At 38.9% G+C, this 12,150-nt stretch overlaps 1 protein-coding gene across 6 annotated transcripts in view; it reads left to right on the forward strand.

Moving 5' to 3' along the window:
* PIP4K2A (phosphatidylinositol-5-phosphate 4-kinase type 2 alpha) overlaps positions 1-12,150 on the forward strand; it is a 131,770-nt gene that overhangs the window by 79,083 nt on the left and 40,537 nt on the right. For all 6 annotated transcript variants that reach the window (XM_040680801.1, XM_025147181.2, NM_001030971.2 and 3 more), the window contains exons 2-3: positions 3,402-3,499; positions 4,551-4,647. In XM_040680801.1, coding sequence (XP_040536735.1) covers positions 3,435-3,499; positions 4,551-4,647 — 162 coding nt within the window. In that variant the 5' untranslated portion in view covers positions 3,402-3,434. The remainder of the gene's footprint in view (positions 1-3,401; positions 3,500-4,550; positions 4,648-12,150) is intronic.

Genomic DNA, 12,150 nt, shown 5'->3' on the forward strand with positions numbered 1-12,150 from the left:
TCGTCTTTAAAGCTTTTAATTCATGGAGGATGTCTCTGTCTCACATAAGCAGTTGGTTTTGTGCCAACATTATGAAGATATTTGAATAAATTACTTAAGGAGAAGTTTCCAGGTGACTTTTTAATATTTTGTGTATATGAATTTGGAAGTGCTATTAAAAGACATGAGATATTTCCACATAACGTGCATGGGTACTGTGCAACTAAAATCCTAATGAGTCGTCCTTTAAAATAATCCATTCCCCAAGGCTATTGTGTGGATCTAAATTCTTCAAAGATGTGGTGAGCATTGTCTGCTGCTGAAAAAAAAAAAAAACACCATGAAAAACAGCAGCAAAATTTTGTATTGGCAAAAAATAAATGACTCACAGTGCAATTAAAGGTTGTCAGTAGCAGAGCTAGAACTGTTTTATTAACTTATGTCTGAGACAGTTTGGAAGGCTGAAAATACTCTCTGAGCGTCTCGTATTTGGTCACTTTCAAGCATGGCTGTTCCTTCACACAGCGATAGCAAAGTGGAGAATTGATCCCAGTGACCTTCCCCTTTCAGCTTTCCAGTGCCCATTTGTGGGGGAGTTCAGGATATTGTTTCTTTTCCCAATATGGTTCCAGTTTGCACCGTGGTGCAACGTCACAACTATTCCCTTCTGTGTTGTGTGCACTTTCAAATTTAGCCTCGTCAAATCCACCCTAAAAATGCATTACTGCGCAAAGAAACAGACCTTATTATACTTGAAGGGTTTAAATTAATTAATGGCCTGTGCCGCTGGGACATGCCATTACTCAGCTGGTGTGCTATACCAAAGGTCACTTCTACTATATGTTCATCACCTGCTTTTTCTTCTCTCCTGCTGGAGGGGAATTCCTTAAAATATTAGAGAAATTATATTTCCAGACCTCAGAGTTAGTGAATCTCCATTAAAAAAAAAAAAAAGTTCTGCAAAAAAGAAGTGTCAGAGAGCTGTTGTTGAGGGTAGGTCTGTATGTGCATTCACATCCTGCAGAGACCCTCCCAGGATAAGTGCTTTGAAACTTCTATTTACAATACAACAAGCTCTGAAGTATTCAAATAGGAGTACATGTGGGTATGTTACTGTGCTATGTAAGTGATATCTGTACGGCCTACAGGTACAATTAAAACTGTGCTACTGTAGCACAAAGTTAAAGCTTTGCAGTGTAAAAGCAAATGTACAAATGTATTCAGAGACAATTTATATTAGTAAATTAAGGAAGTAAATGCATGCAAAAATTTGATGGATGCAATTTTGATAATCTAAACCCTCCAGTTTGGCAGTGAAGTTGCTTTTATTATCAGTAGGTGATTCGGAGATGTGTGAATTCAGCATAATTAATTGTATTCGACTGAAAATGGTCTTGGTATCACTTTTGACTGGGATGGAAAGGTATGGGTCTCCATTATCCCTTTTTCAGGCATGGAATTCGTTGCTCAATCTGGCAACCTAGGAGAGTAGCTAATTCTTCATATGCAAACAAAGTTCTGCATCTCTGCGTAATCTCTCTGCTTCTCCTTAGTTTTATTTGTACAAGAGCTAGGCTGGTTCTGCATGCTCGTGAAACTGCTCTGTGGTTTCAGGGTGAGATTGATGTGCAGCAATATCAAATGCAGTAAAGAGCATGTATGTTAGATGTTGTGATGTTCGATCTATGTGCTGTTATTTCATGTCATAGTTAATGAGGTGTCAGCATGATTTATTAGGTTTGTACAGCTGTGTTTTCAAAAATTTACCAGAGTTCCTTCTTTGTCCTGCTCTGGAAGGAGGAAGGAGTTCTGCCTGGCACTCCAAGGAGCAGCACACGTTCAGCCCATCCAGGCATCTCTTTAGTTTGCTGCTCTGCTGTACAGCTGTGATGCCTCAATCTGTAACTTCTCAGGGCTTTCCAAAGAAGCATTCTGTAAAGGAAATTCAACTGATATTTATCAGTTTTCATGTGGGCCGCAGAGGTCTGAATAATAAAAATGAGAGATGGCAGGACGCATTACTGAGACTTAAAAAGACTGAAGAGCGATGAGGCTTTCTGACCTGCCTGCTTGCATCGGTTTCTTCTCTTTTTTTAAGAGGAAAAAGGTTCCTCACTGCTTTCAGGTTTTGTTTAACTTCAGTTCTGCAGAAGGTTATGCGTTTTTTTCCTCTAATATTTATAACCTACGACCGCTTCAGTGCAGGCGTCTCAGAGAGCCTCTCTTAAGCAGGATAGCATCCGGGGGCAGGAACATATTCCCAATTGGGAGACACTGTTGGATAAGAACAACCAATGCTAAGAGTACATGTCACTTATTTTGCTCCGTCCGCCTCTGTACACACTTGTAGTCTCATGTAGAGTCCTTCCCTGCTGCCCCACAGAAAGCTGCTGAAGCAACGTGTGCTGTGCAGGCCTGCAGCACCATAACAGCATAGGCAAAATGTATGCGAGGGGTCTTTGATGGCTGTGCTTTAGTGGGTATCTCCTTAATGGTTGGGAAGAAGTGCTACAAACTAGCAATATTCTGCTAAGTTTTTCGTGCTTTACTCAAAATTTACTAAAATAAGAGCTGGTTAATTCACACCATTACAAAACATGCACACAAAGAAAGTAATTGAAGTTGTTTACATAATGTCATAAAGCTGTGGCTAGAAGAGGATAGTTCTGAAATTCCAAGCATGTATGAAAATTTTAATACTGGGGATTCAGACGGTATTCATTTCAAAACTAGAAAAAGCAAATGGTACCCATAAACATAACAAAATAAGGAAAACCTTCAGGCTTCTGCATTTATTTCTAAGCACAAATTTGGATATTTAAGTAGTTTGTTGAGCCTGAGTAATCACAAAAATGCCCGGATGCTGTCACTTGCAAAAGCTTGGCTGGGGTCTGGGCTGTTGTACAGAACAAGGCTCTTCTTCCTGAGTCCAAAGCTTGTGCCTTCATATGGAAACAACATTTTATTTTCTGTAGGTAGTTTAAGGCACAAACAGGTAAGACTAGTTTGTGAGCTGCAGAGGTAAATAGTCGTTTTAAATACAGGATTTGAATTGTCTTTGGAAAACGTAGCTCAATTGGCTGAACACCAACAGTGTGTTAGGATTTAGGAACGTACTGCTGGTGTCCTCACTGACTTTCCTTAAAGCACATGCCCCAGGTGTGCTTTGAAGCACTTTTTTTCAGAAACTAGTATAAATATAGAGTGCTCTTTCTTCTTTCCAAAGAGTCTACCTTGTTAGTACATTTAATCTGGAAAGAATAAATCTGGTTTTGCATTTTTCTTCCTATTACATTCACTCCCAGGACACAGACACAACTGCAGGCCAAATAACGTTTTTCTTTTTCCTTTTTTTTTTAATTAAAACACATGCAGAATCTTTGCAAAATCATTATCAACTAAATATATTCTTTTTTCTCTAGATCAATGAACTGAGCCATGTTCAAATCCCTGTTATGTTGATGCCAGATGATTTCAAAGCATACTCAAAGATAAAGGTGGACAATCACCTTTTCAACAAGTAAGTACAAGTAACAATTCTTTGTAGATGGGGATAGTGGCAGTGATATTTTTATGAAGTACTATGAACTCTGTTATTTTTCAGCTGATGGGACTGAAGTTTTGATGATTAAGTTAATCCTGTGATAAACATAACCATCTGTGCTGTTCTGAAAAGCAACAGCAGGGGCTGCTGGGCAGTATTCTTCTTCCATATGGTTTATTATTGCCTTGTGAATATCTTATATATTGAAGGTGATCCTGTGTTGGTGTGCTTATTTGTGGCTGTTCCAAACATTTATTTGGGTATTTTTTAAAACATCAATTCAGGTGCATGTACTTGTTAATATTTTAAATGAAATATTTGGACAAGAATGAAAATTTAAAGTGTATATCAAAACTGAATGATGTGCAGTTTTTACTGATCTGTAATATGAAATTATAGCAATCATTATAAGAGTTCCAAAAGTATTAAGGTAGTTACATATAATATCCACATCTCTTAAAATTATCTCCCATAAACTGTATGTGCACACATATAAAACTATTAGTGCTGTTATGTGTATAACCTGTTTAATAACACATTAGGAAAATGAAGAACTCTATTACTTGAGTCTTCTACTCTATAAAAAAGTTCAAAGTTACTTTTCTCAAATATGAAATTAACAGTGGGATATTAAAACTAGTTCTGCCTCAGGAAGGCCATTTTTTGTGAAGCTTTGGCACTGTTCGTGCTTTCTGGTGTCACAGATGGTATGGTAATTCTTGTATAATGCAGTCTGAGATTTCACCTTTGAAATAATTTAAGGGCAATGGCAAAACACTCTTTCCTGCTTGTTAGTGCAGGTCCAGCTTGTTAGAGAACCTACATGTTAGACATGTATGAACTCATTGAACATAGCGAAGAGTAGAACATGGTGAGACCAAATCTCTTTCAAAAAAGTAGGGCCTTAGAGGAGAGATTGTAAATCCCCTTACTCTCTGCTTTGTATGAACAGAATTGAAACGATACCCTAGAGTTATTAATTGCATATGCAGGTAAATGAAGTTGATTTGGTTTTATATTCTTTCAGAGAAAACATGCCAAGTCATTTCAAATTTAAGGAATATTGTCCAATGGTTTTCCGTAATCTAAGAGAGAGGTTTGGAATTGATGATCAGGACTTCCAGGTAAGTTCACTTTCCAAACATTTGGACTGGTATATATGCAGGCTTTAAAGGTTGGGAACACTGCAGTTGTGAACAGGCCAACCTGTTGAAACAGTATTTCTTTATTTGGGTATTAGTTGGAAAAAAACTAAGAGGAAAAAGTGGCCATTCTCCCTGCTCTTTCCCCCACCTGAGCCAGCAGATTTTTGGTTTGCCTGTCTTACCTGTCCTATGGTGGCCTGCCCTAATCTTCAGTCCTCCTTGTTTCCCACCACAGTACCTCCCAGTCATAAGCTGAGATATTAAAACTGAGAAGTTATATTAAAACTTGCGGAAGGAGGGAAGAACCGTCTTTGTGCACTGCTGACAGGAGGCTGTATTCAGCTGAGTCACTCTCATAAAGGTTGCTTTAGGGATGTGCCCATGTTAGATGTGGTTTCTGAAACAGCTGTATGTTTCCTTCGTGTATTTTTTTGTTTAGAAAAGGGTAGTCTGTGGCAGCCAATTTCATACTCCACTGTTACCCTTTCTTTTCCCTTTTTTAAAAGGATCTGGAAAGAAATAGCTTGCAAAGAGCAGATACAGCAAAACAAGAAATTGCTCTGCATTTGGCAGTATTGTTTCTTGCAGTCAAAGCCTCTTTCAGTCTTTGCAAAAGAAAGTTCTTGAACTCTGCTTCAGTCTGATTTGCCAGTACTCACTGACATTCCCATTTCCATTAACTGTTCCTAATGCATATCATCTCCATCACAGGGATAATTCCTTCTGCAGTCACTCTGCTAAACAGCCTGTCCTACATAGCACTTGCTCTGTAATGAGTGTCTGCTTTCTAGCATGTTCCTTTACTTTTTTAAGCTGTTTCAGTATGGGCTGCAGTTTTCATTGTAGCCTGTCACTGAGATATATTAGAAGATATTTAATAAATAATAATTTTTTAATAAAAGATTTCAAGTAGCTATAAAATTATACAGAATACCTCTGTGATGCAATACAGAATAACCTGAATGCTGTAGCCCAAATCTAAATCTGATTCTTTCAGTAGTCCCCTTTACTAATTTTCCCCTTTCTCAATATGAAGCATAGTGTAAAAAATGTATACATTTTTTAATGTAAAAAATGCATACATTGGTTAAAATGTGCTTGCATGACTGTAGGTAGAGATTAAGTGATGGCCGCTGTAACTTTGGGAAGATGTTCTGCTAGTTAAACCCCCCTTCTCCATTTCCCCCCTTCCCTTCCCTTCCCTTCCCTTCCCTTCCCTTCCCTTCCCTTCCCTTCCCTTCCCTTCCCTTCCCTTCCCTTCCCTTCCCTTCCCTTCCCTTCCCTTCCCTTCCCTTCCCTTCCCTTCCCTTCCCTTCCCTTCCCTTCCCTTCCCTTCCCTTCCCTTCCCTTCCCTTCCCTTCCCTTCCCTTCCCTTCCCTTCCCTTCCCTTCCCTTCCCTTCCCTTCCCTTCCCTTCCTTCCCCTTCCCCTTCCTTAGGGAAGATAATTAATCCCTAATGTATTTAATCCCTTTATATGAGGGTTTCCTTTTTCTTGGTGAAGGAAAAGGATCAGTGTGTAAGAGAGGAAGATGTGACTGCTCCTAAATTTAAAATTCTGGTGTCAGCTCATGCTTGGCCTCTTTAGGAAGATAGGGTGATGACAAAGTTACTTTGCAGTAAATATATATCAGAAGACTTACAATACTGTCATTAGTTAAGGCTGGGGAAGTTGGCATAATCTAAAATGCCGCATTCCACGGCATTATGGCTGTTCTCATCTCCAGTACTGTTCGACCCAAATCAGGAATCCCTTTGTTTTAATTAATACTTGTTGGATTTATTGACCGTCACTAAATAAAAGTTTCCAGATTTCTGGATTAGAAAGAAAAAAAACTACTTTCTTGTAGCTGTCTGTTTTAACAGCTTTTGGTAGTGTAACCAAACAGCAATTCAAAAGAGGAAGATGCAACCGCATCCTTGTTTTTGCTTCAACACTTACGTATTATTTACAAAAAAATCTTCAGTGCTATTTAGTTGTTCAAGTATATCTAGCATAAAAAGAAGAGTAATTAATATAATTCTGACCAAGGGAAAGCAATATCTGCATTTTCTGTTCTTTATTTTCCTCAATCCAAGCAGTTTATGACCCTGAATTCTCAGTCTACAGGACTGTTCTAATAAAAGAGAACAAAAATGCTCTGAGTTGTAATAGATGTGTTCACATTTTTAAACTTAAATTATTTTTACAAAAATATACATAAATGAAAATTCAAGTCATAGGATCACAGAAAGTCCCCAGGGACAGCATCAGCCACATCACCACAAGTTGTTGTGGTCCTGTATGTAAAATAGGGATTACCCCCTTTAAAAGTAGAAGTTGCTTTCATTTTAATTCAACATTCCCTTTGATTTAGAAGGGAATTTGACAGAGGGAACATACTGAAAAAAACCCACAAAGATTCCTGATAATCTTTGTATTCAAGGAGTTATTTCAGTGAACGTTGATTAAAGTGATTGTCTTACACTCAGAGCTAACCATGATTTGGAAAAAACATGTACTCTATTAAATTGAGGGGAAGCTTATGGAGCAGACAGCAGTGTTTCTTACAAAATGATTTTCAGGAAAGGAGTCCCAATCAATTGTGAGCAATGTCATTCCCATTAGTGAGCAAGGCAGGACTGATGTAGATAAATAAACCAAGTTACCCTCTTCATTAGTCAGATCTGTCAGTATAAATTGGGCAGAACACTCTTTTTAAATCTTTTTGTTTTCAGAGCGTTCAACAGATATTGCTGATGAGTTTTTCCAGAAGGCAGATAGTGCTTACTCATAAGGAAAGATTAACAAACAAAAACCTGCGTCATGAAAATAATTTGTTAGTGTAGGCTCTAGTTTCTGAGCTATACTTATTTTAATTCCTGACATCATGTTAATTATTTTGTACAGTGATAGAATCATAGAATTGCTCAGGTTGGAAAAGACCTTCAAGATCATCTAGTCCAACCATGACCTGACCATACTACCCTAACTCTGACAACCCTCTGCTGAATCATCCAGGGATGGTGACTCAGCCACCTCCCTGGGGAGTCTATTGCAGTACTTAACAACCCTTTCTGTAAAGAGGTTTTTCCTGATATCCACCCTAAACCTCCCCTGGTGCAGCCTGAGGCCATAAAGTTTTCTGAGCTTCTAAAACAGGAATATTCAGTTCATCTTTAGAATGATTAACATAGAGATCTCCTCATAGAGATCTTCTCTGAACTATGAGGAAAGATTCAGTCTTAAAAAATGTTTTTTTTTCCGTACATTCAGTGCAGCCTCAGAACCAGGAGAACTCAAATAATGTCACTGCTGCCCTGCAAGAAGCTATTTCCAGCAATGACTGCCACAGTTCCTGTAATGGGCTCCCACCTTTGGCACGATGAAAACCGAAATGTCTTTGTTAACCTGCCGTGCATCTGCCTGCCTTTCATAGCTAGCTGGGCATCTCTGAAAGATGTCTGGATTAGTACTGAGCTAAGATTAGCTTCCTAGAAGTGCATGCAGTGCTAGGACTGATTGGCTTTTTTTGGTTCACCCTTTATTATGGATGGCAGCGTGGAGAATATAGTATGGATTTAGTTAAACCTTGAGTTTTATCCGCAGTTTGCCTATATAAATTTGTCATGATAAATTACGTCTTCAACCTATGTTAAGGAAGTTTGTTTCTGTGTCAAAAATTCCTTTATTAGACCCTGAGCTTCCTTCTTCTTGATCACCTATTACTAAGGTATTTATGACATCAGATAAAAATAGTATGTTTTTCTTGCAAAGGGGAACTCAGGTGATGATCAGTTAGTGTGAATCGAAATTGCATTTGAATATTGTAAAGCCATTAAAACCATTTTAACCACTTACACAGACTATGAATTATCAAAATGAAGGAGATTTTTGTTTTATTCTATGCTGTCATGTGTTACGAGTAGGTGCATATGGATCTCATATTGAAGGTAATTTCTAAGAGTGTCAAAGAAATTCTACAGCTCAAAGCATGAAATAATGCCAAATTTTGCCTTGATAGGGTACGTTATCTTGAACTGGTGTTTTTTGTTTGTGTCTTCTTTTTCATTGAGAAAGACAGTTTGTAGCTCTGAAGATTGTCTTAACATTGACAGGAAAATACTTGAGAGCATTATCTGTTCCTAGCAGGAAAAAAAAAAGAATTAGAAAATGGCTGCAGTAAAGGCAATCACTCACTACAGTCCTAAATGTGAGTATAGTTTTGTCAGAAGAATTCTAGGACTGGCTTCTGGCAAATGGAAAATGAGGGGAGGTTAGCAAGATAGCAGCTAACTGATGCCCCCCAACCAACGCCAGAAAAATAGGACCTACTGCTGTTACAAATGGTTCTGCTCCCGTTGCTCTGGAAAACAAACTTAATTTACTGTCCTCCCACACATCTGTTCTTGCTTAAAGTTCTTGCTGAATCCTTCATCTGGATTCTACTAGGCAAAAGGGGGAGACCAGGTTCTTGCCCTATAAATAGAATCGCTCATTCCAGAGGGCACCGATGTCCCACTGTACGTAATGATCCTTCTGCAGGAAACTGGGGGGAGAGCAGTGGATTTTCAAGTTTTCACACCTTAAAGTTTCAGTACTTAGTGTAATAGGAGACATGCTTCCTTCTGACTTGGCCTATCTGTAGGAGCAATTTGTAGCAGTTGTCTGTGTAAGATAAACAATTTTTAAAGCGCTGTGTAAGTTCATTTTCATTTAGAGCTCCCTGTTATTTCTGTGTGCATTTTTTTCCATATAAAAGTTTGACATCTTGAAATGAAAATTCAGATTTTCTGTTTTTAATCAATTTCCTTTATAGCAAACCATACGAGCTCAGTATCTTTCCCTTTTCCTGATGTGTCTCTCCTTAGGTTTCAACATCTCTTGCAGCTTTCTTTATAGAAGAATTTCTTAAAGTAGTTTGTAGTCCAGACTCCATTGTAGCTACAGATAAATACTGCAAATTTGGGATTAATTCTTCAGAAGTTAGCCTTTAGTATAATTGTCTTCCTAAGTATCTACATTTCCTACCACCAGCTTTCTTGTAATGAATATTTTTGCTCTTTTTGTGTGACTTTTCTACTTCGAAGAAGTCATATTTGGAGCTTGCAAACAATTTTACAACCTAAGATGCTGGTTTAAACAAAAAATATCAATCGGTAGTGATGCATCTTTTTGGAACAGGCTTGTGACTTGCTGTACTGGGACTGGCTGGGATGAAGTTAACTTGTTTCATAGCAGCCTGTATGGTGCTGTGTTTTGGATTTGTTTGGAACAGTGTTCATAAAAGACTAATATTTCAACTAGCACTGAGCAGTACTCGCAAGGTGTCAGGACCTTCTGGTTTTGCCACTCTGTGAGTAAGCTGGAAGTGTGCAGGAAGCTGAGAGGGAACCCAGCTGGGACAGCTAACCTACACTGGCTAAAGGGAGATTCCATACCAGTGTTTAATAAAATGCATAAATACTCCTGGAAGCAAGAACTACCTGAATGAAAAATCCTGTGCTGGTCATTTTAGCATGGCAAATCTGTCAATTGAGGGACCTGTACCAGAGCGTATAGTCTTGGATCACAAGTGAATATTGGTACCAGGATCCTCAGAACTGCTGATGTCTCCTTTGACATGGGTATGTGTGGTCGTGGTGGTAAGGTGTGGAACCAGCTATACTAACAACTGTGGTGTTTGTGCTCTTTCCAGTACATTAACAACAAGGTACGCAATCTGAATATTGTGTTCCAGGATTTGATGCCATAAGTGTGAGCCGAGATAGGAATTTAGGGACTGTGGGACTGAACCATAGTAGGTATGGCAACACTACAGCAATTTTAACTCCAGTTTCTCCTAGTCTTCACTAGAGAAAACAAATATTTTACCTTGCTTTCAGCAGCGTCTTGTCCACATAAACTAAATATCATTCACAGCTGGGTATTCAAACTAGAAAAGAGTAATTTAGCGTGTGTTGGCAACATCAAAAAGCGAGCTGATAGGAGTTCCCTGAGCTACTATGGAGACCCTTGAAAATGAGGCAGCAAGCCAAGCTTTTCAGGGCTGAAGGGGAAAGGCTCCCAGATAAAGGTCCCTACTATTTTCCAAAGCAAGCACATGCCTTAAACTAACAACTCCAAATCCCCACTGACTGAATAAGGTGACTTGATTTAGGGAAGAATTTTGTATTTTATTGACTGTACTCTCATTAGACCAAGCCAAGGAATCCATAGACTTGATCACAAAAGCAAAGCTCATAAATATTTAGAATGTGTACATCTACATCTGAATGAGATCATAGAAAGCAGTTGATATTTCTGACATCTGACGTCATATCACAGTATCATAGAATCACAGTGGTTTGTTTTTCACTCCTGGAGCCCCTGTGACATTCAGCATGGCTCTTTGGAGACCTGCTTTGGAGCTGACTGCAAACGGAGCACAGTGTTGTCCATACAGCTGCCAAAGGCAAGGAGAGGTCATGCGGAGAGGTCACATCACTGAGTGCATTTGTAGGATGTGTTGGTGGTCAGTTATACATCGCTACATGCTAGATTTCTTAAATGTAAGTTGGTGTTTCAGTCAGTGTTTCTTGATAGACTGACTGATTCTGCCTGCAGATGTAAGAGAGCTTGCTTTCCATAAAACTTCAGTGCAAGCTTTAGCAAAAGCAGCTTTCCCACTGAAGTTTCCCACCTCTTAATATGACAACTTGTTTGTTATGGGAGAAATGTCTTCCTGTAAGTCTGTTCTTCAAAAGAAAAATATTAAGACTATTTAATATGAAGCATTTTCCATTGTGCCGTCCTGCTCAATGACAGTGGTAGAATGCACATTGCCAATGTTCAAAACAAGCCAAAAGTTTTCCCTACCCATTGTTGTATGACAAAACCAGATACTTCTGGGTTTGATGCTTCTGCTGTTAGAATATAACACTGGTGCTTTGCCTTTCTTCTATAGAGCAGCAGGTAAAGCACCATCCTGAACATATTCCAAGAACTGGGCTGCTTGTTTGAAAAAGATCAGGAAAAGAACAGGCTCCATGTCCAGTAGTATGACACGATTTCTATCTGATATGTTTCTCAGTAATCAATCCATCCACACACATAATTCCCAAGGTCTTCAAAAAATAAAACTAAAATTGGGAAAGCTGCAAGCTTGTCTTCATAAGAACCTGTGCATGGGCCAGGCAATATCGCAGAAGAATAGCCAGATCCTGTGTACGTAATTCCCCTAACAACAATGAACTGCTGCCAGGCTCTCCCTCTGACCTATTATTTCAGTCATCACAGAGCATCATCTGTGCACTTGTTTTTGCCTATTCGTTCATGCAAAGCTTGCCCAGAGGCGCTCATAAATAGCTTGGGATTTGATCTGATTAGTCCTTGGGGTATGTGGTTCAAACAGTAGGGGAATGTCTTGTGACACTCATTTTAGCATCCCACGACTTTTGAATGAGATCACAGTACCAGAAACTGTTGTTTTCTTTTTGTCCAGGCGTCGCAGAATGGAAAAGAT

Source organism: Gallus gallus, chromosome 2 (assembly GCF_016699485.2).
Source record: "Gallus gallus isolate bGalGal1 chromosome 2, bGalGal1.mat.broiler.GRCg7b, whole genome shotgun sequence".
Lineage (NCBI taxonomy): Eukaryota > Metazoa > Chordata > Aves > Galliformes > Phasianidae > Gallus > Gallus gallus.